This window comes from Schistocerca gregaria, chromosome 4, assembly GCF_023897955.1.
Source record: "Schistocerca gregaria isolate iqSchGreg1 chromosome 4, iqSchGreg1.2, whole genome shotgun sequence".
In the NCBI taxonomy this organism is placed as follows: Eukaryota; Metazoa; Arthropoda; class Insecta; order Orthoptera; family Acrididae; genus Schistocerca; species Schistocerca gregaria.
The window spans coordinates 149,043,559-149,066,744 of record NC_064923.1 but is presented as its reverse complement, the minus strand read 5'-3'; the positions used below and the strand labels follow the sequence as shown (position 1 = coordinate 149,066,744).

Genomic DNA, 23,186 nt, shown 5'->3' with positions numbered 1-23,186 from the left:
TATACAAGCCGTATGTAAACTTATGTGCCGAATTAAAATCATTGTGAAATGTTGTATCCGGCCGCGGTGACCGAGCGGTTCTAGGCGCTACAGTCTGGAACCGCGCGACCGCTACGGTCGAAGATTAGAATCCTGCCTCGGGCATGGATGTAAGCGGTGTCCTTACATTAGCTAGGTTTAAGTAGTTCTAAGTTCTAGGGGACTGATGACCTTAGAAGTTAAGTCCCATAGTGCTCAGAGCCATTTCAACTATTTTGAATTGTTGTACACTGGTGGAGGCAAGAAACGGAGATGTGCTGCAGCCACCAAAGCAACGGGAGTTGCGACATGTGTGGGACAGAGGCGCTGACTCTGGGCTCGCGGCCTGTGGCCGAGCAGTCCGCACTCCGCACCCAGCCAGGAAAACCAACAACTCATCAACGTTCGCGTTATCTGCGCACCGCGTGGCAACAGCGCCGCATTTGCTAAGCCAGCCGCTTGTAACTCACTACATGCGCAGTGCCGTTGTAGCCTCGACGCCATTTCGCGTCTGCGACATTCGGCAAATGGTATGGCGCGGGCAGCGGACCTCGTCCCCGGCATAAACAGACTGTTGTCACGCAACAGACTGCCTATGTAAATAGTACGGCGGTCGTTGTGGACGCTTCCGTGCCGCCGCGTCTTTAGCGAGTTGCGTTGTGTCGAATACGAGGAATCCGAGGTAGAAGCTGACTCGCTGATGAATCTGCGGGTCAATACACTTGAGGAAAAAATAGAAATTAATTTCAGAGGTGTCGTATCGTGGGGGTGAAGCTGCGTGGCCATTCCGGCGAGTTTCCTAAAACGCTGGATGTGAGCTGAGCTGTGCACTAGCTGCAGTGGCAGCAGAGCAATGCGAAGTGTAGCGGCACTCTCTCGTTCACTGCCGCCGCCACGTGCGGATCACTCTGATGGCCACGCGCCTGCAGGACTCTGATACGCTGTGTCAAATACGCCACGCGAACCTGTCGTGGGGATGGGGTGGACACTTGCACGTGGGCGACTGCCATTCTCAAGCCCTACGGGGGGATGGCTGTTCATAATCCTTAGTACGAGCACGAATTTCTTTAATTTTACCATCGTGGCGTTTAAGCAAGATACATGTATGAGGTAGCAAAATGTTAATAGACACTTCCAGGAAAGGACGCTCTCAAAATGTTAAGAGTTAACCACACCTGGAAGCGGAACGCTTCTCTTTTAGCGTCTACCATTGGAGCTCGATGATAATCTCTGTGACGCTGTCGCGCGTACCAAACTAACCTGTGATGAAACGTGCTGCCCTTTTATAAGGTATATCCTTCGTGTGTAGTCTCTATTCGCTACACAAATCAATCTCACTCTGACATCTGCCTTCTCTACAGATCGTTTTATGCCATCGTTCTACGTTAATCGCCCCGCACACATACTCCCAGATATGTGAACATGTCTGTGAACAACCACCATTCGACGGTGACATCCCCTGTGCTTTCTGTTTACGTTCAGGTGAATCAAAATTAAGAATACGAGCGCCAAACTGCACCCACCACGAGTAGCAGATCGAGACCAGAAAATCGCTCGTGTGAAACGGTATTTGCACAACACAGTCTCAAGATGTTCGTCAACCGGATCTGTCTTGTATTAAGTGTGGGAGGGAGAAGCTGGCTCGCACTTCATTATTGTCAACCTGTCCTGATCCACTGCGACAACAGGTAGGAGTGGTGTGGAACACTACTTCCGAGAGTGACATTACAAACCTCCCTGACCATCTGTGTGTACAATACCGGGACTACGTCGCCCTATGAGGAGGCTGTACAAGGTACCAAAACGTTCGTCCGAAACTGTCTGGCCGTAAATGTGTGGCCCCGGAAATATGATCATATGCTGTTTATAATGTGTATATTGAATAAAATTTTATTTAATGTGGTTCCAATCTCTCGCGGAACTCGATTTTCACTAGGGTATAAACTTGCTACTTGCAGCAGGAGACAGCCCTTAGTTATATAATTGCAGCCTTTGTGGCGGGGGATGCAACTTGTGCTGTTCCAACATCAATACTGTTCGAGCTTCATCTACCAGACCGGTGACATGCATGTTTTTTATAGTGCACCCAACTGTTTTCCACTCATCCCCAGCTCAAAACACTGTAAAATGTTAACTTTCATGACCGAACATGTCATACTTGTTAATATATTGCGGCCTATTATACGGCGGTTAGGATGAATTTCTTAGAGAAATCCAGTGTATCGTCTCCATCCGCGGAGGCCATCAGTAGCGAACCAGAGTATGTCTCGGACCTTCATAGAAGCCTACAACCGCCATTGAATGCGCTTAGAATCAGCTTTTTAGAATCGTACGGATGCTTTTCATCCATCGTTGAAACAAGAATGCGATGAACGAAAACTTAATCTCGTACAGAGTAACGTCGTCAAAAAAGAGAAATTTGTCCTTACAAACGTTTTAGCTGGAGTGACTGTACAACCCGCCAGATAATGTCTCATGTTGACTCATCAAACTTGATGTAATTAACTCATTGCTGTAATTAATCGATTATTATCGGACTCGTGAGTGTGTAATTCTCCTTTGGTGAACGTTTTACCGACCCTTTTGAGGCTGACTTCTGAGTCAGACAAAATGAAATGGTAACTGTAGTTTTTAACTACTGGGTACATCGTGAGAAATAAAGAGTTAATGGAAATTGAGGAAGCGGGGTGAGAGGACACTGTGTGGACATTATGGAGTTTTGCTTTCTTTTCGTTTCAATTAGTCAGATTCAGCGAAGTCAGAATATAGACATATTCTTCTAACTGCAGCTGGTTTCCAGTTTAGGTGTCTGATTATCTTTTTTCCCAACGCCTCCAGCCTAGTGTTCAGATCGCCACAGTTTTATGAGTAGGAGTGGAGAGCGTGCGGGGTGGTTCTACACATTGCTACAAGAACTGGGGTGTAATTCCCATAGTCAGAATATTTTTATGAATATATACGACACGAAATGTTGTTTGCTAAGTGACATGCTTTAGAGTTGTAGATCGCCAAGTAGATGCTCCATACAAGAAACGATGCATGCGCGGAAACGGCGAAACCTCCCGATGGTACCTGGATATCTTCTAACTGTTCAAACGTTCAAATGTGTGTGAAACCTTATGGGACTAAACTGCTAAGATCATCAGTCCCTAAGCTTACACACCTCTTAACCTAAATTATCCTAAGGACAAACACACACACCCATGCCCGAGGGAGGACTCGAACCTCCGCCGGGACCAGCCGCACAGTGCATGACTGTTGTTGAGACGTACTGCTATGTAGTGGGGTACCCAACATATTACGTGTGCTCCCTAGAAGGAGAGGAGACTGTGTAGGCCTTGAGAAGGCAGTGTCTAAAAACTGGCCTACATCAAACAGAATCGCACCGGGGCTTTGCGGAACTGTGGCAGCTCTCATGAACTCAGTAATACTAAACCCTCGTAAAATTTATGGTTGTAGTAGGGTATAAAACAGGACATTTTGTATATTAGAAATCTAATAACGGTTAGTAACTAATACATAATCTATAAATTATGGCTTCCTTTAGCCGGCCGTGGTGGCCGGGCGGTTCTAGTCAGTTCAGTGTGGATCCGCGCAACCGCTACAGCCGCAGGTTCGAATCCTGCCTCGGACATGGATGTGTGTGATGTCCTTAGGTTAGTTAGGTTTAAGTAGTTCTAAGTTCTAGGAGACTGATGACCTCAGATGTTAAGTTCCATAGTGCTCAGAGCCATTTGAACCACTTTTATCCATGACTTTCTTTGAATAAAATGTGAAGCAGTAAACTTTATGATGATTTAGCAGCAATGTAACGTTTTCCTTCCTTAATGTTCCACGGTTAACATCGCACCAGTTACCATGCAAAACCACAGGTTCCATCTGTGTATTACATACCGAGGCACATTTAATACGTACTGTGTATGGGGTCGTAGCAGAGATAGCCTTATGCCAGTAAGTTTCTTTCTAGAATAAATAGATAATTTAAAAAAAAAAAATTATTCGCGAATAAAAGGATTCTTCCTCTCGGCGTTCAAAAATGGTTGAAATGGATCTGAGCACTATCGGAATTATCTTCTGAGGTCATCAGTCCCCTAGAACTTGGAACTACTTAAACCAAACTAACCTAAGGACATCACACACATCCATGCCCGAGGCAGGATTCGAACCTGCGACCGTAGCGGTCGCGCGGTTCCAGACTGTAGCGCCTAGAACCGCTCGGCCACTCTGGCCGGCCCTCTCGGCGTATACAAACAATTATTTGTTACTTATTATTTGTAACTTACATGACGAGTGACGCAGAATATCGCCGCATTGTCTTTGTTTAGAACTCGAATAGTACTCTATCACTTACAACACTTACAATCAGTGTTCGCTCTTCCGTCTCTGCACAGTTTCTGTTTGAAAAATATTCTTAAATATGTGACGCAACTGTTTGTCTCTGTGGCTTAGAGGGTTAAGTTGCAGATGACGGAGATAAAGGCCTGGATTTAAATCCTTCACCCGTCGTAGCATTATTTGTCTCTTATTGCTTATTACATAATGAGAAAAATACGAAGTCATATTGCACTATGTTCCGGAGTCCATATTTAAACTACAGATCCCACTATAACTATCTGGATAAGTTTTTCAAAGTTCGAAGGAAGGCACGGCACGAAATTTCCGGTAGACCATGCCTAGTAAAGCAATGCGGTATTAATACCAAAAACAGCTTTAGCTGCTTTACAGTTTTAACAACTGCAAAACAAGAATGTTCGTAGCCAAGTGGCCATAGCCCAAGCAGATACACTACCGGTGCGGTCCAGTTCAACCGATTCTGCACTTGGCAGTACTTTCTCCTCCCCTTGCCAACAAGCGGGAGCACTGCCTAACTATGCAGAGATGAGAACGCTGCCAATAAAAAGAGACTCGAATCTGTACTACTTTTCCAGCTGTACCTAGAGTACTAACGGTATCGAAAGTGGATCTCGTATTCGTAGTGCTCCGATATGAATGAACAAAATAAGGACACAGTGGTTGCTAATGATGAAATTAAAAGTCCCGTAAAGTGGAATTAGTCAAAGTGCTACGCCAAACTACGTAAAAACGTAATAATTTCTGGAATGCTGCTAGGTGTCCAAAGTCATCCGAAATAATCTAAAGTGTTCTAGGACTAACTCTCAGTGCGCCTTGCGTTACACAAGGGAACATTTTTCCGGCACCGTTCTGTTACATACAAGTTTCATAAGAGACTCAGAATTTGAATACATACAAGATTTCATAATACGTAGTGACCCGATCCAGATGCACAGGACGGTTATAGTTAAACTTTCGCTACTTCAGACGGTCCCCATGAAAACCGGTTGATCGTAGGATGGCAAACCTTAGTAGAAACATTTGTAACGAAACGCGGAAGAGAAATAATGAATAAACGGTTGAAAGACACATTTTAACTTTGACAAAAGACTGTAAAATGTGTTAAATTGCGTACCATGTTTACGTTCCAGTTTACAAATATTGCTCGATGTGACGACCATGTGCATACACGACAGCCTGGAAGTTTGTACAGGTACCATCTCACAGTTGTTTGCACAACTTTTCGAACGGTGGGCCAAAGAACGTTCAGCTGCGTGATAGTTCGTGTACTGCTTCAAGATCGCACATAGCGTCCAGCGTTCTCAGCCATAGCAGTAGTAACGCTTCAACAATTTGTAGTCCAATTAAATGTCAGCCTCTCCCAGGAGCGATTCCCAAATCGCCATTTAATTTCAACCCCGGTGCGGAAAGAGGTCCTCTCCGTATTTCTTTGCTGCGTCGATACTCGCGAAGACCAGCAGAATACTGCCGTTGTTTTTTTTTTTTGATCAAACAGCTTTACGAGTAAAGCCCAGCTTACCTCTACCACACCCACGTTGATTGCCTGCAGCTGCAATGCACACTGATACTTGTGTTTCAACCTTACGTTACCGTACGTATAGCGGCGCCTAACCGCAATTCAGAATGCTAATAACACTAGTATATAACAACGTAAATCCTGCAGTGCAGTCTGAACATCACTCGTGTAAAGCTTGGTACTCATACGGTCAGTAATTTTTCAGTTTACGCCGGCCATAGTGGCCGGGCGGTTCTAGTCGCTTCAGTCTGGTACCGCGCGACCGCTACGGTCGCAGGTTCGAATCCTGCCTCGGGCATGGATGTGTGTGATGTCCTTACGTTAGTTAGGTTTAAGTAGTTCTAAGTTCTAGGGGACTGATTACCACAGATGTTAAGTCCCATAGTGATCAGAGCCGGCTCTAGTAGTCAAAGATTAAATGTAACCACCCTGTACTTTGAGGCGCTAAGGGATGCACTCGTACAATGCTTCATTGCTCTAGGTAACATGGTATGAAAACCGGAGGACTTTTCTCTCAAATATTGCTTCATGCTGGCAACTTTCTATCGAGAAACTGCCAACAGGCGATATGAATATTTTCTCGCCTTTCGAAAGCAAAGGGAGAAGATACAGCCATTGCAGAATTGTCTTACGATTTAAAAACGAATGTTCAACTGTCCATAATCAAAGCCGACTTACAAGGAACTTCAGAGGTATTAAAGCCAAGGAAATGTAGAGGACATCGGATGACAAGTTTGAAATGTAATCATGCTAGAAAAAGGAAGTTTATTTTTCGATTTTGAACGGGATTTCGGAGGTGAAGCTGATATGGAACCATGCTGACGTGGAACCACGACGAACCTGCCCCATCTATAGCAGTCATCTGAAGAACAGGTTGGTATTGTTCGTAGTCATGCTAGGTACTTCAGTGAATATCAACAAGTGCGAGCAACAAACAACTGGGCAACAGAGGTTGAATCTGCAGTCACGATGTCAGAATGGGAGAGGATAAATCCAGTTAGGTTTCTCGTTGTCCTACAAAGCTTTTGAACTCCTAAGGAGCAAGTAGCTCTCAGTCTGTTGGAAAGAGTTTAGCGTTGCCTTGCTCCGCGCGCAGTCGGGGGTAACAGGAGGCAGTAAGGGTCCCGTCCTTTTTTGTGCGTCAAGAAGCGGCAGTGGCTCGCCCCCTGCACAACCGGCTGGCGACATTAACTCGCGCTAGCCTGCGGGCGACGACACGGCCTGCTGAATACTTAACGTCCGTGACAAGCGCCTAAATATTTACGAAGCGGCGCTGGCAACAGCAGCAGTAGCGGCAGCGCGGGGAACACGCGCCCGAGCCGCTGACGCCGTGCAGTGGAAAAAAAAAAAAAAAAAAGCCATTGCGCCACGCGTGCTGCGCTCACACCGTGCGCTGAGCTAGCTGCCATCTGCACACTACCTCGAGTCTGTCTCCCGGCGATAACGAGTTCACGGCTCTGCTTGTCTAAAGAGTATGCCCGCAGATAAGCCCTGTCGTTAAGCAGTCACGGCCCGATGTGAGTCAAGGCTGACAGATACTGCAGCAGCGGAAAGTACTGTTGACCACTATGACGGTCGCTTCCTTCCGCAATTCCTTACCATAAACAAGGCACAATTCGTAACGTATCGCTTTAGCCGATCGAACGATTTCTTTCTTTCTTTCTTTCTCTCTCTCTCTCTCTCTCTCTCTCTCTCTCTCTCTCTCTCTCTATCCCACCTAACTGTCTCCAACCCAACCATCGCACTTTCTGCCTCTCACAAATGATTTTTCTTGCACCGTCCGATCTAGAAGCAGTGAGTGCTCCTTCTTATCTACTTAAACTATACATGTCGAGCATCTTAGAGGGGAAAACCGCAAATTTATCCTATTGGCTATTTCCCGGTAATAGCTAAACCTCATTCTTCGTGAAACTTTCTGATTCGTTGCTCGCAATAGTTGTCCCCAAACTCCCTCAATATCACAGGAAGCGAACGACAGATCTTTCCTTACTTAGAACACGCTACCGTGCATCCATGGATAATTTTTCGCGATCGATCGTAATGATGTGGAACGAGTAATTTTACATTCACAAGGCAATTAATTTGTACATATGGTCACATTCTGAACATATCAAAAAGATTTCTCAAAAGGAAGAAAGACATACAGATGTTCTGAGTTAGTAAATAGTATCCACCACCTTCCACACATTACAGGAATAGAAATTACTCTACAGAACAGAAGGAGTTGACAAGGAGGAATTTTCTCAGTTTGTTTTCAAATTTTACTTTGCTGTCTGTCAGACATTTTAGATCACTTGGTAAATTATCAAAAATTTTTGTTGCACCATTGTAAACCCCTTTTCATGCTAAAGAAAACCGTAATTTGGAGTAATGAATGATGTTTTTCCTTCTGGTATTCTAATTACGTACACCGTTATTCATTCTGAATGTAGTGGATTATTTACAACAGCCCTCTCGAGGGAGTCAATATGCTGTGAAGGGGTAGTCAGAATTCCCAACTCCTTAAACAGATGTCTTCAAGACGATCATGGTTGAGCACCACATATTATTTTTACAGAACATTTTTACGCAATTAAGACTTATTTTCATAAAAATGGGTCCCCCAGAACATTATTCCAAATGACATTATTCAATGAAAATATACAAAAAATGTCAAGTTACTGATTTGTCTCTCCTCAAGATTCGCACTGATTCTGTGTCTGATCTAAGTTGTTTTAGGAGTTCCAAAATGTACTTTTCCAAATTTAGGATCTTATCAGAATGAACACCTAGGAATTTTAAAGTTCCCACCCTATTTATTATTTCCTCGCCATTTGTTACACTTATCATGATGTTAGTACTCCGAGATGATGTCTCTTTATATCCATCTTTTCAGAGATGGTTGCAGAGCTCGGCTGTTTGATACAGGATGTCAAATTAAACACCTTTCAGCCGTCTAGCTTGCCAACTTATTTTATTTAGCCACCAGCTTCGGCGATTTACTACGCCATCTTCAGGCCTCTGGCTGGCGTGTAGGAAGATTGCACCCCGATTCTGATCAAAATATGGGGATTGATTACGATACTGGTGTCATCTGCAAAATAACTAATTCTGTTTGTTGTATACTAGACGGAAGATCGCTTACATATACAAGGAACAATAGTGGACCTAAGATTGAGCGTTGGGGAACCCCTTCCGTGGTTTCTCCCTAGTCAGAATTATGCTCCCAGACTATACTGGCTGAATTACTAAGTGCAAATTTCTGCATTCTTTTGGTTAGGTGTGACACCCATTAACTGGCTATACCATCAATCCGATAAAAAAAATTATCTAGCAGAATGATGTGATTCACACAGTCAGATTCCACCATCAGCGAGAAATGTTTATTTCTTTAAAAGGAAGTGTTTAAATTTCCAGTAAGCCGTACGTCCAGGTAATTACTGGGAGTACTGTTCCTACACCATTACCTCTTCTATTGGATAACAAGCACCTCTCGTCATTCGTTACTCGTCACTCGTTACTTATGACAGCTTATGTAATGAAACTTCTGTAGAAAAGCTGCAGCTTGGAACTTAGAAGGCATACATATGCAGTCGTCAAGAAACGCGAATGCACTGCTCTTACGGAACGAATTTCGAAAGGTCAAGGCGACCAGATTCGGATGAGGATGACAGAAGGAAAATGGCTCAAATCGCTCTAAGCACTATGGGACTTAACATCTGAGGTCATCAGTCCCCTAGACTTAGAACTGCTTAAACCTACCTAACCTAAAGACATCACACACAACCATGCCCAAGGCAGGATTCGAACCTCGCAGCATCCGCGTGGTTCCGGACTGAAACGCCTAGAACCGCTCGGTCATCGCGGCCGGCTGGCTGGAGGACTGGACGTAACCTCACTTAGTGAACCGTCCCGGGAGCAGTTAAAATAAAAGAGGGGAACATGGACCGGAAACGTCGTTCTCGGGTTTGAATATCCTTCTTCCAGAAATAGTCCCATCGCTGTTCCGCTGAGCTCGGTACATTGCAATTCTGATACGATTGAAGCACACAAAATAAACAAAAGAATAAGTCCAAAGTTTTGCAATGTCTGTTATGCGTAGCGTACTCTCTGCACAAATGCATATCAAACTAAAAATATGCATAGGTTTATACCAAATTTTTATAGTCGTAACAAAAAGTTCTGACCTTTCCGAACATTTACGGTTATTTTTTAGCTTCTCTGTACAGTGGAAGTGAACAAGTAGGGGCGTGTGACTGAAGCAGATACGAGCGGAACAGTTTTCCGCGCTCGGTGCGAGCAAGCCACGTGCCATTGCGCATGCAGCAGGGCCTTGTGGAGGTGTAACCTGCAGGGGAGACGCTAACCGGGCGCTAACTCGAGAAGCGGCCGTCGCCTCGTTAGCGCCGTGGCCCGCTCGGCCCAAGTCCTGACGAACTGCCAACTGCGGACCCCTGCGTCCTGCGGCTATTTCTGCTCCGTCCGACAGCAGTATGCTACTAAACCCGCACGATTCCAAGGGCGTTTTTGCACCAAAAACCGTCGCGAACTGGGGTTATCACTACAGATATCTCAGCGATATAGCGCAGCTGCGCTGCCCGATCGCGCAGTGTGGGCAGTCAGCTGATGCGAAGGCTACTGGCTGCCTGCCAGAGCGGGCTCAACCTTAAGCTTGTTTGTAAATACCACTGAGTTTGTAACTGACGGGCAGGTCTTGCTTAGTGGCTACTTCATACTCGCTTCTCCGTCACAACAAAAAAACCGCAACCGTCACTGTATTAGCGGAGAATACTAAACAACTAGCACTGTCGTAGACACAGGCGGCAGCATTACAAATCACTGTCGTCGTGCGTGTTGCGTTAGAATCACAACAAATAGGCGCACAGACGTTACGTGTAATACGTGTTGACAGCAAAAACAGCAAGATTACTGCTTGATATCTAGCTGGTGTCGCTTTACATCTATAGAAACGTATAATCCATTGCACTTGCAGCGAATCAGAGACGTGATTACTTCTGAAGTACTGTAAGCACTCCACTCGACTTGAAAATCACACGAGTTCAACCGTAGGCCAGCAGGTAGCCAGTGTTGATTTATTGGTACACTACTGCGAATGAAATTCATCTGTGGGTGAGAATTTAAAAAAATAAATAAATAAAGGAAAGAAACTGTGAGATCTGTTCGCTTTACCAGACGATGTCCTGGAATTTTTACGAGACATGAATCTGATCAAATATGTAAGATATTGTATCCACAAGTACTAGTGGTTGTTGCTTTGTTGATGTCTTCCTAGAGTGCGAAAAGTAGAGAAGAGTGATGTCTGTATTGTGAGAAGGGTGCTTAAATTATGCTAATATAACGCAATATTACGCTTTTATAGTAACAAAAAATTAGGATCGGGACCAGTCTCTACTTTATTGGTATTGCGCGATACATTTCGAGAGTTAATAACTGATCTTCAGGTGTATTTGGTCTACAACAATCGGCTAAGTTCAGCTGGGTGATGTTGTTGTGGCTTTTCAACAGGTCACACTGCTTTCTTTTTCATGACAAACATAGATGCACAATAATATTGCTCTATCTCCATAACACTTTTAAGCAAGGATGACAACATTATTCAGAACTGTAGATCAGATGTTCCTATAAATGACGTTATAATCCTCCAAAATGGCCACGGTCGCGAGTTGTTGTCATTCTATTTCCTACTGTTGCGCTATGCATAGTCTCAAGCAAAACCGATTTTGATGTTTCCGCGGCCTGTCAGTTATTTTACGTAATTTATGTGCAAGTAGCGATATAAACGTTGCTTTGTACTCGTTCTGTGACTAAATCTACGACCACAGTCCGCAAGCGACATTATCTTCTCCCCCCTTCCGCGTTCCATTCACGAATGGCGTGCGTCCATTCACGAATGGCGTGCGATGTGTCGTTATGAACAAGCCGCGTTATCTGTAAAATTCCTAGCTGCGTGCCATTTATAAAAATCGTGGCACGCGTGTAGCGCATCTCTCGAGCGAATCACGTGAGCGGGCGCCAGGTTGAAACCACTCGCGTACACAGTGGAGTATCAGTCCCGTGGTACACAGTTACACACGCAGCATCACACTCGTACACGTCTCGGCGTCACCGGGCAGCGCGAGCTCACCTTTTCCGGTGACGGGCGTCGTGGAGAAGAGTCCGAGGCCGCCCCACGGGTAGAAGGGGTCGGTGGCGGTCGGAGTCTCGGCGGGCGCGGTCCCGAAGGCACGGAACATGGTTAGCGCTAGCGCGGGCGGCGGCGGCGGCGGCGGCGAGACGAGAGCGGGCGCGGGCTGTGGCGGCGTCTGGTTGCGCGCACAGAGTCGGAGTCGGAGCAGCGGCGCGGCCGCCAGGTGAAAGTGTTGGCCCGGCCTGGTCGCGGCGCGGCCCGCCGGGAGGAGGAGGAGGAGGAGGAGGGGCAGGGTAGGGGGACGGGCAGGGCGCCCCCACCACCGCCGGCCTTCACCTTGCGCCGCTCAGTTATCAGCCTCGCGCGCTGATGGATGGCACCGCTGGGATGCCGCGAGTGCCAATACGTCCCAGGCGCCGCCTCTCCACTGCCTCAACATTTACGTCGCCCTCTACCAACACCGGGAGCGACGGAAGCGCCTTCTAACTTCGGGGGACATCCAGAAACGACTGCCTCTGGAAGGCTTCTGGTTTTACGGCGAAAGCGTGTCTGTTTGTGACTCAGAAATATGGTGTTTCCTCTATGTAAAATGGCTTACTCACCGCGTCACTTCGTGTTGAGCGCAGGAGGTCCTTACTGGTTTCAGGCGTTCTTGCCATGATGTATCAGTTACTAGCACGCTAACACATTTCAGTCTGCTCACACAGTAGCCTTACTTCCGGACGCTTTGTAGAGATTCATTGAAAACTGCATTCAGTAGTCTTTATATTTCAAATACACAAAATAATTGACTACAGATTTTCGGAAAACATGCGTTAATGTCCGCAATTTGAAAATTAGAATTCAATATAAAAAACATGAAAAAAATATAAAAATCAAACAAAATACTCACAACCCAACTGTTTCAGTTAAAAATTATTTGGCACAAAGTTTATAGCAATATTTCTTCGTATTTTGTGGGACATCCTTTTGATTTAATCACTGCCTCTACTTTGGGCGGCATAGAGTCCACCGTAGGTCGAAGGTCTTCTGGTCTGATCACTCTGAACGATGAATTGGCGATGGCCACTTGGAGCTCCTTCTTCTTACCGGGATTCCACCGGGATACCATCATTTTAAGCCTGGACGACAAGTTTGCTATTGGATGAGGCCGGAACTGTTGCCAAGAAAAAGGCAGCACCCTAATTTGGCCAGCCGCTGTGGCAGAGCGGTTCTAGGCGCTTCTGTCCGGAACCGCGCTGCCGCTACGATCGCAGGTTCGAATCCTGCCTCGGGCATGGATGTGTGTGATCTCCTTAGGTGAGTTAGGTTTAAGTAGTTCTAAGTGTAGGGGACTGATGACCTCAGATGTTAAGTCTCGTAGTGCTTAGAGCCATTTGAACCATTTGAACACTAATTTGATGCTCATAGAACCATTTATTATTGATTTTCGCGATATGACATGGTGCACTGTCTTGCTCAAAAATAGACTGATGGTTGTCACCTTGAAATAAGTAACGGACTGAGGGCAGCAGTTTCAACACCCACACTTTGTTTTAGTACTTCTTTGCGGTAGTGTGACGCTGTAACACTGCCAGACGTCTAATGCCATGAATTTCCGTGCAGCCCCACACCATGACCCTGATGGGATGCTTCATACTGGCACTGATGCACTGAAGCAACAAGCCCTGCCTGGTCGACGACGAACGAACTTAATCTCGTCACTCCAAATGCCTCTAACCCAGTCTGCTTGTGTCCATCCACTCTCTGCTGATGCCCATTGCACACGTTTCTGCCTCTGCACTCTGTTCAGATAAGGGCTCTTCCTTTAAGTCTCCCTCCCAAACTATTTTCGCAAAGTTTCTGTCTTGACGGTTCGATCAGAATCTTCAGCCCCTGAAGTCTTCTAGATGGCATTTACATCTTTTGCAGTACGCCAACGAACTTGCAAAGAAAGACAGCAGGTAGTTCGATAGTCTTGATTAGTCGATATTGCTCTTCTGCCGGCTCTGGGAGCGTTTTGATCGACCCAGTTCTTCATATCAGTTGCAAACTTTCCTCACACCCGACTCTGTAGCGCCTCTACCCAACCTTTTTGCTATTTCTGCATACATATAACCTTCTTCATGGAGTGTTAGTACTTTACTACGTTTACTTAGTGACCAATCAGCACGTTTCGGTACAGGAAACATCATTTTGAATCAATCACCCGTCTCAACTCAGATCACACTAAAGAAACCTTCCACTACAAAATCAGCAGTGTATTGCTGCTTCTGGAATTACAACAATGTTCAGGAGGAGGATTCAGCAGTAATATAGGAGGATTCAGCAGTAATATCGCGCATCTGTTGATTAGTTTGTCGGACCACAAACAGATGCACAAGCAGTTAACATAGTGGATTTTTTTTTATTTAATCGTTGTCATTTACGTCTATTTATTCATTTTGATAAAGAAATATAACATCACGTTCTCTAAAAGTGATAAACATTCAGTAAGATGTAACATAAACAAAACCTAAAAGCGTAATTTACTAATTTAGTATACCAAAACTTACTTACATCTCGTGATGTGAAAATAAATGAACATTCCAACAAAGTGTTAAGAATTAATGTCACATCTATAGCTTGTCCCGGGACCACAGATGTGTCGCCGCTTTTCACGTGGCATCGATACTGCACATGCATGTAGCGTATCTTTTTTGTAAATTATGTATAATTATTTTCTGATTCCGCACGATCATCTGTTCCAGCACTACTCGAAAATGCTGGACCCGCTTTCCGGGCCGTTCAAATCCCTATCCAGTCATCCACCTTTGGTTTTGTTATGGCGAGTAAAGGCTTTTCTCTTATTTCCGCATATAGACAGTATCACCACAGCGACACTGAAAGCAAATAAATGAAAACAATAAACAGATGAGTGGAACAAAAGAAGTAAGAAGATTTTATAACCTTTGTTCTCCATAACAAAATATTTCGGATGTACCAGATTATTACTGCTGCGGAATCAACAACGTCCAGATATGATTTTTTGCCTGGCTGGTTCCTTTAAACAGGATACATCCGATTTACTTCTTCCGTCCGAACTTGTTCTCCGTTTCGAATGACATCATCGTCGAAGTGACGTAGAACTCTAATTTGGGAGTTCTATTCTACTTTCTTCCTACTGTCTTTTTTTTCTAAGATGCTGTTATGTAAATAACGTTTAGTGTGACAGTTAATTTCCATCTTAGCACCATCATCACGTTAACATAATATTGTCAGCTGGAGAAGCTTCCGGGTTTTACAGTCGCGGCCCATGGAACTTTTGCGTGGAGGTGCTCCAGGCTCCGCTGATGTTTGTCGAATCTGGAGCACTTCTGTAGATGTCAGTGCAAATCTAGACGAAACGTTAGGAACAGAAAATTTTCATGGACCACGACCATACAATCCAGAAGCTCGTCAGCAGCCAACGCGGATGGCCTGAAAGACTTCATTGAGTGATAATATTGTCGGTCTTCAAGGCAAAGTTCCTTGACGTCAAATGTATCGACATAGCGTATCTTTCCACGACAGAAAGATAAAATGTGATTGTCCTCTAAAAAATAAAGAAAAGGCTTCATGGTCACCAGATCTTCATTCCACATAAAATCATCTAAACAATGAATATTTCAAGAAGCAAGTAGCATCCTGGCAACCCAATCCCAATTCAAACGCTATCTCAATTCAAACGCTATAGAGCCTTTCCAGAATCGATGTCGGGCGTGTTCACATGGCCGACCAGAAGCGGTATTGGGAAATCGATCCACAGAAAACCGAATGTGGGAGCCCGTATAATCGTAGTGTATTTCATACAAGCCAGTGCCCTGCAGAATATCGATCTGACTGTTTCTAGAGGTACAGAATTTGCTTGTCGCTTCTCTGCAGGATTCACTAAATATGCGTCGTAATTATCACGCCTTGGGCATTGTGTTATAAATTTCTGACTAAAACAGTCGGTGGCGCCTAAGTGAATTTCCGTCATTAGGAGATGGGAATCGCTCTCTTTGCAGTCGGCTGCACACGCACGTGTCTACTACACCCTCACGACAGATCCACATGCCCGATTTGACGCTGCCTACCCCCAACCGTTGAGCCGGTTTTTTTTTTTTTTGTTAGTTCTGCAAGTAACACAGCCAGCAAATCAGCTGGCGTCACTTTGCGGATCCAGGACAAACTGTATCTTAGCTAAGCTGCTCACGGAACGTCGCTGGCAGTATGCGTAGAACCGTCGCTGGCAGTATGCGTACATCCGCTTTCCACGATGATCTCGTCGTGTTCGTCAGGTGTCGATTCTTCATCTGACGATTCAGTCACTGACCATAGTGACTCTTGACAAGAAATCATGCCAACTGATATAGGCCCTAATCTGCTATTTGTTCGTTGAATCGTGTGGCGGCAGTCGGAGCGGAACGAATCCACTGTCTTGCAAAATTTTGTCTGCCGGTATGCAATTAACAGGAGTCGGCCGTTGCTCGTTAACTAATGCCAAAAGCTCGGCTTTCCGTAGAACTGGCTCATACAGAATATTGTTATTGGCCAGCCAACATACACTTCATTTTTTGAGGGGTAGAGGAAGGTGGTTAATTTTCCTGCTTCTGATGATATGGAGTATAATTAAAAACGACATTACTTCTTGGAGATATATCGGGTATAACCTGAAAGTGTACTTTTTTAAAATTTGTTGTCCAGTTCTGATAGTTCGACTTTTTGGTTTTTTAATTATGAAACCTGTGTCACCGTCTACATGCGCAACACTTTAACTCTGACCGACGCTTTAGTTCGACAGTACTACTCGCACACTTATCACTTTATACCAAAATTTATTTACAGCCATTGTGCGTAATTTCAAGTTCCAATCCAAGTAAACCACTGGGTGCTTTGATTCTAATGCTTCATTCTCCCGTAAAAATCTAATGTAGTATATCCGTTTTGCAATTATACCCTCTCGTTCACCCGTAAGAATACATTTCTCGTGGAGCTCCTTAAAACCAAATCCCATTGGCAGAACTATTTTTCTGACAGTTTCTTTTTTGGCCTTGAAAGTCTGTTCTGTGTGACAAGAGCTGTGTAGTTTTCGCATTTCTTCATATCGTACGTATTATCGCAGAAATTGCCGGCTGATAACACTTCTATGCATGTCGTAAATGGAATAGTTATTGTGAGCACCTTACTTCTCCATCTTTCTTCTGTGGCCTAGAAACTTGGATTCCACTCCGTCCGTCCTTTCGTAATTTGCAAACGCTTCTGTTGCTCAGCATCAGCATTCTGGTTGCACATTCCGTCGCCTTGTCCGTCTGCACGATCACTCCCTCCGCCTCCTCATCGCCGACACATGTAACAACGTTAACTGCATGTCGCTGCGCAGGCCGCGAACGCGCTCTCCGCGGTCACCTTCCGTGCTTCTCCTGCCAAGTAACAATGCACACCACTTTAACTGCAGCGTGACACTTAATTCCTGCTACAGCAAAGTTCATCTTTTACGAATAATACCTTGACATTACGAAATAAATCCTTCTCTTTGATACAAGTCTGAATACTTGCGTACGTTTTGTAACACAAAACAAGCCTGTGGCATGTTATTTCAGTAAGTCTGCTAGGTGATACTGTAATCTGTAAAGATAACTGACTCTCAGACTCCAGCTGATGTATGGGGACAGTAGGCACGCGATTACACACAAAACTGCTGTCGGGTTACGCAAGTTATTTCCACTGTTAATCTGAAATAAGTTAGTCCGATTTGCAGTGAGACGCAGCAAGATCTAACTGATTGATGAAAACTGGAGAACATTTAATATGATATCTTTTGCACCACATATGTTTTCGGTATTTTATCCGTCTTCAGCAACTGTACTTCTGTTTGTTGAAGTAATCAGCAACTAGTACCAAAAAGAAATTTTGTTTCCTTTACCGGTTTCAGGCACCTACTGCCCTTCTTCAGAAGGGTGCACAGAAAAATATACCACAAATAAGTAGAAGTTAGATAAGAATATAACTGACGTCTTGTATCGGTCATGATAATTAATTGCTACATGAATATACCAACTTTCTGAAAACTATTGAAAATAACATACGAATTGTACCTTTCTGAGTGTAACCTACTAATTATAACGGTAATGCTACAATTGTGGCCATAGTTATGGCTTGCCAAGTAATTACATTCAACTTTGAAGGTTGATAGGTTGCTATAACTAATTATGTGTAAGCGAGAAAGTACTGTATATCAGGAACTGAATATAAAGCACTCCAATCGTATCAAACCAATTACGACAAAAATGGGTGGTGGGAGGGAAAAAACAGATTGAGGGTCAGGAAAGGTTTTAAATAAGGGGAACGAAAAAGCCGCCAAAGTAATACATAATTAATTTTCTCTCTAAGAACAGATAATTATTTACAATAACCTATTACAGTTACAATCAAATTATACTCAGTGTTTTGCAATTGGAACGTTACCTTCAATAGTTTCCAGAAAGTTGGTATAATGATGGGGCAACTACACTGAAGAGCCAAAGAAACTGGTACACCGTGCAGCCCCCCCCCCCCCCCCCCCCCCCGTGAGCACGCAGATGTGCCGCAAGACGACGTGGCATGAATTCGACTCATGTCTGAAGTAGTGCAGGAGGAAACTGACACCATGAATCCTGCAGGGCTGTCCATAAATCCGTAAGGGTAAGAGGGGGTGGAGATCTCTTCTGAACAGCACGTTGCAAGGCATCCCAGATATGCTCAATAATGACCAAGTCTAGGGAGTTTGAAGGCCAGCGGAAGTGTTTAAACTCAGAAGAGTTTTCCTGGAGCCACTCTGTTGCAATTTTGGACATGTGGTGCCTCGCACTGTTCTGCTGGAATTGTCCAAGTTAGTCGGAATGCACAATGGACATGAATGAATGCTTGCGCATGTGTCACCTGTCAGAGTCGTATCTTCACGTATCAGGTGTCCCGTATCACTCCAACTGCTCACGCCCCACACCATTACAGAGCCTCCACCAGTTTGAACAGCCCCTACATGTAGGGTCTATGGATTCAAAAAGTTGTCTCCGTACCCGTACACGTCTGTCCACTCGCTACAATTTTTAACCTGTATCCAGTCATCAACATCCCAAAGTCGGTTTTGACGGGCCCAGGAGCCGTAAAGCTTTGTGTCGTGTAGTCATCAAGGGCGCGCGAGTGGGTTTCGAATGATGATGTTTTGTTGAATGGTTCGCTCGCTGACACTTGCTGAAGATTTCATTGTTGGGCCATCAACAACTTTCGGAAGTGCTGCACTTCTGTCACGTTGAACGATTCTCTTCAGTCGTCGTTTGTCCCTTTCATGCAAGATATTTCCGGCTCAGCGATGTCGGAGATTTGATTTTTCACTCAATTCCTGATATTCACGGTACACTCGTGAAATGGTCGTATGGGGAAGTCCCCACTTCATCGCTGCCTCGGAGATGCTGTGTCCCATTGCTCGTGGGCCGACTATATCACGTTCAAATTCACTTAAATCTTGACAGCCTGCCATTGTAGCAGCAGTAACCGATCTAACAACTGCGCTGGGCACTTTTTGTCTCATATAGACGTTGCCGACCGCAGCGCCGTATTCTGTCTGTTTACAAATCTCTGTACTTGAATATGCATACCTATACCAGTTTCTTTGGCGCTTCAGTGTAATTATCACGACTTATACAAGTTGTCAGTTGTATTCTTACATTTTTTCTACTTATTTGTGGTATATTTTTCTGTATAGCCTTCTGAAGAAGGGGACTATCTGCCTGAAACCGTTAATTTCTTTTGTGCATATGGTTGCCGTTTACTTCAACAATAAGATGTTTTCCTCTATTTTAGGTGGCGAAGTGAGAATTTCAGATTCATCCAAATTCACTGAGAAAGTGGACTAAATTCAAGAACTAATGGTATTACATTCCTGAGAACGTTGATTACGGACCGAGATGCAAAGAAGTCACTGAAGATGAACGTAAGTATCCAAAACTCGTCTTCAGTAATAAATATGAAGTTGAGTGACAGGCTGAGGAAAAAGGTTCAAAAGTGTGTGAAATCATATGGGACTTAACTGCTAAGGTCATCAGTCCCTAAGCTGACACAATACTTAACCTAAATTATCCTAAAGACTAACACACACACCCATGCCCCAGGTAGGACTCGAACCTCCACCGGGACCAGCGCCCTAGGCCGCTCGGCTAATCCCGCGCGGCACAGGCTATGGAGCGTCTATGTTGATTATAGAGGGTAAAATGTTGTCAAGCAACAAACTGAAGTCTCCTGGATATAATGTTTTTGAAATATATGTGCTGATGGGGAAGATAAGAAGTCTGTGTTTAATCACTTGGAAATAAAGGCAATTTATAAGTTTTTACAACTACCCGCATCTTGGTCAAGAGCAGCACTGCAAATAGTTTTAGGGTGCACTACCTGTTCCAGTACAGTTATTCCAAAGCGGCAGTAGCCTTCGGTTGTTGGTGGAAGAGTGCAGGGTTAGAGGAGCGAGAAGTTGGCCGTAAGAGAAGGCCGCGGCGACCTGTTGGGAGCCGTGGCGCCTGGCACCGAGTGATCGATGCTGGCGCAGGTGGCGGCGTCTGACACTGGCTCCTCCCCTGCCCCTCCCCCTCCCCACTGCAGCGGGCACGCTTTGTCACGGCTGATCGACAGCTCGTGGCTACAACTCGTGCACCATTCTCGTATCGACGGAAGCGTATTTCTGCCCTACGTGTTTGCCAGACATTAATCAAAGCGACACAGTGTACGTTCGAGTCCTAATGGGTTTTCCCCGCCCGCAAGCGTTTCCATTCTGGTGTCACCGGCACCGTTGAAGAGCCACTGTCACACACTGCTGAACGTTGACTCATCACAGCTGTACACGGCTGCCCAGTATTCCGTCAGGTAGTATCAGTCACCGCTACGCCGGAAAGATATCTTCGTTGTCCTCCCGCGGCGCCGCCCTCGTCCGTTCCCTTCCTCGTGGAACCCAGGAAACAGCCGTTGATGAGAGAGTCATTGATCAGGTGCAAGCGTGATTCATTTTACTTCACGATAAACCGAAGCCGTGGCGCTTTTTAGGTATATTACTTCATGCGCGGTGGAGCCCTTTAACGAATAGTTCAAAAATTTGTGTGAAACCTTATGGGACTCAACTGCTAAAGTCATCAGTCCCTAACCTTACACACAACCTAAATTATCCTAAGGACAAACACACACACCCATGCCCGAGGGAGGACTCGAACCTCCGCTGGGACCAGCCGCACAGTCCATGACTGTAGCGCCTAAGACCGCTCGGCTAATCCCGCGCGGCTAACGAATAGTAAGGTTACTCAAGAAGAGAGTGAGGAGGCGCAATGGTTGAGATACTGGAATCGTGTATTCCCTTCAAGTCATTCTGATTTGAATACTGAGAAAGTCCTCTTCACTGCATTATTTGGTCGCGCGTAACAACAGTCCAATTTGTTTACGCTTTTCTGGCACAGCTCATCAACGCTGTGTATTAAATCCTTTCATCTGATGTGGCGATGGGTTGAACCCGAAGCTTGAAAATAAATAAATTTTTAGCAAGTCGGCTGTGTGGTCGTCAGTTCGAAGAATCGTACGAGGCAGCTCTCCATGCTAGTCTGTTCTGTGCACATCTCTTCTCTCTATATAGCTAATGCAAAGACCAAATTAACCGTTGAAAAAGACGTGCTCAGTATTTGCATAATGGACGCATGCGCCAAGCACAACTTTAGATCGAACTTAAAACAGTCCGACTGGCTATCCCCGTGGTTTCCATATCCTTTCAAGTGAACTGAGGAATGATTAGTCCACTTCCTTTCCCCTCCCACCTATAGTGAGCTCGATATTGACGAACTGTTCAAACTTAAGCTCCCTACTGCCAGTCAGAAATTTCAAGCGCTGTACACGTCGCATAACGGGATATTGTAATTAGCGAGGGGCGTTCAACAAGTAATGAAAAACTTTTTCTGAAAGCAGGTTGGTTTTGTTCAGAATTCCAATACACCAAATTACTCGCCACTTTTTTGGCTACAAAACCATACGTTTCAACATAATGTCCATTCAATGCGACGGCCTTACACCACCTTACTGGGAGGGCCCGTATGCCCGTATCGTACCACTCTACTGATCACCGCCGGAGCCAACGTCTTGCCGCATCAGTAACCTCCCCATCATCCACGTACTGCTTCGGGCGGAGTGCATTCTTCATTAGGCCAGATAGATGGAAATCGGAAGATGTGAGATCCCGATTGTATGGTGGATGAGGAAAAACAGTCCAGTGAAGTTTTGCGAGATCCTCTCCGGTGCGCAGGCATGTGTGAGACCTTGCGTTGTAGTGGAGAGGGAGAAGTTCGTTTGCATTTTTGTAGTGACGAACACGCTGACGTCGTTTCTTCACTTTCCTAAAGGTGGCACAGAGCACATCAGAGTTGATCTTTGCCCCATGAAGGAAGTCGTCAAATAGCAGAGGCCCAGAAGACCGTCGGCTGAGGGTGCGGCTTTGAACTCTTTCTTCGTAGGAGAGGTGGTGTGACGTCACTCCATGGATTCCCGTTTCGTTTCCTGTTCGAAGTGATGAACCCATCCATGTTTCATCTCCTGTGACGGCGTTCGACAAAAATTGTTACCATCAGCCTCGTAACGCGCAAAGAATTCTGCACAGTTGGTCCTTCGTTGCTCTTTACGGTCTTCTGTTAGGCGGCGAGTAACGCAGGGGCTGCGCGCCTTTGAGTACCCAAACTGGTGGACGAGTGTGTCAGCACTACCAACAGGGACGTCCGGTAGTGCAGCGAGGAGTTTCATTGTGACACGTCGATCACTTCGAATGAGACTGTCCACACCTCCCAACATCCGACATTGCAGGAGTCACTGCTGTGTGTAGCCGACTGATTTTGTTAATTGAAAGGTCGTTGTAGACACTGTGCAAGCGCCTATGAATATCTGCGATGCTCTGAGTTTCCGCAAAATGAAACTGAATGACAGCTCTCTTCTTGGAAGACACCTCCGTTACAGATATCGTTTTGATGGCTACAGCCGTCACCTGTTGAACTTAATGAAACTATCGGGGTGAAGCAGGAATATTCCACGATGTCCCATAGCAAATTGGCGTAGAAAAACAAGTGTTGCGACTTATTGAACGCCCTTCGTACGTTATTTGAATCTTCGTCCGGGAACAGACAACACGAGGACAAGCAA

At 45.2% G+C, this 23,186-nt stretch overlaps 1 protein-coding gene across 3 annotated transcripts in view; it reads right to left on the bottom strand.

Annotated features, from left to right (window-relative positions):
• The window catches only part of LOC126365953 (translational regulator orb2), a 1,712,650-nt gene that overhangs the window by 411,374 nt on the left and 1,278,090 nt on the right, over nt 1-23,186 (bottom strand). For 2 of the 3 annotated variants that reach the window (XM_050008738.1, XM_050008739.1), the window contains exon 1: nt 12,012-12,224. The exons of the other annotated variant lie outside the window; for it this stretch is intronic. In XM_050008738.1, coding sequence (XP_049864695.1) covers nt 12,012-12,120 — 109 coding nt within the window. In that variant the 5' untranslated portion in view covers nt 12,121-12,224. Of the gene's footprint in view, nt 1-12,011; nt 12,225-23,186 lie in introns of those variants that run through there. 3 annotated transcript variants of the gene reach the window in all.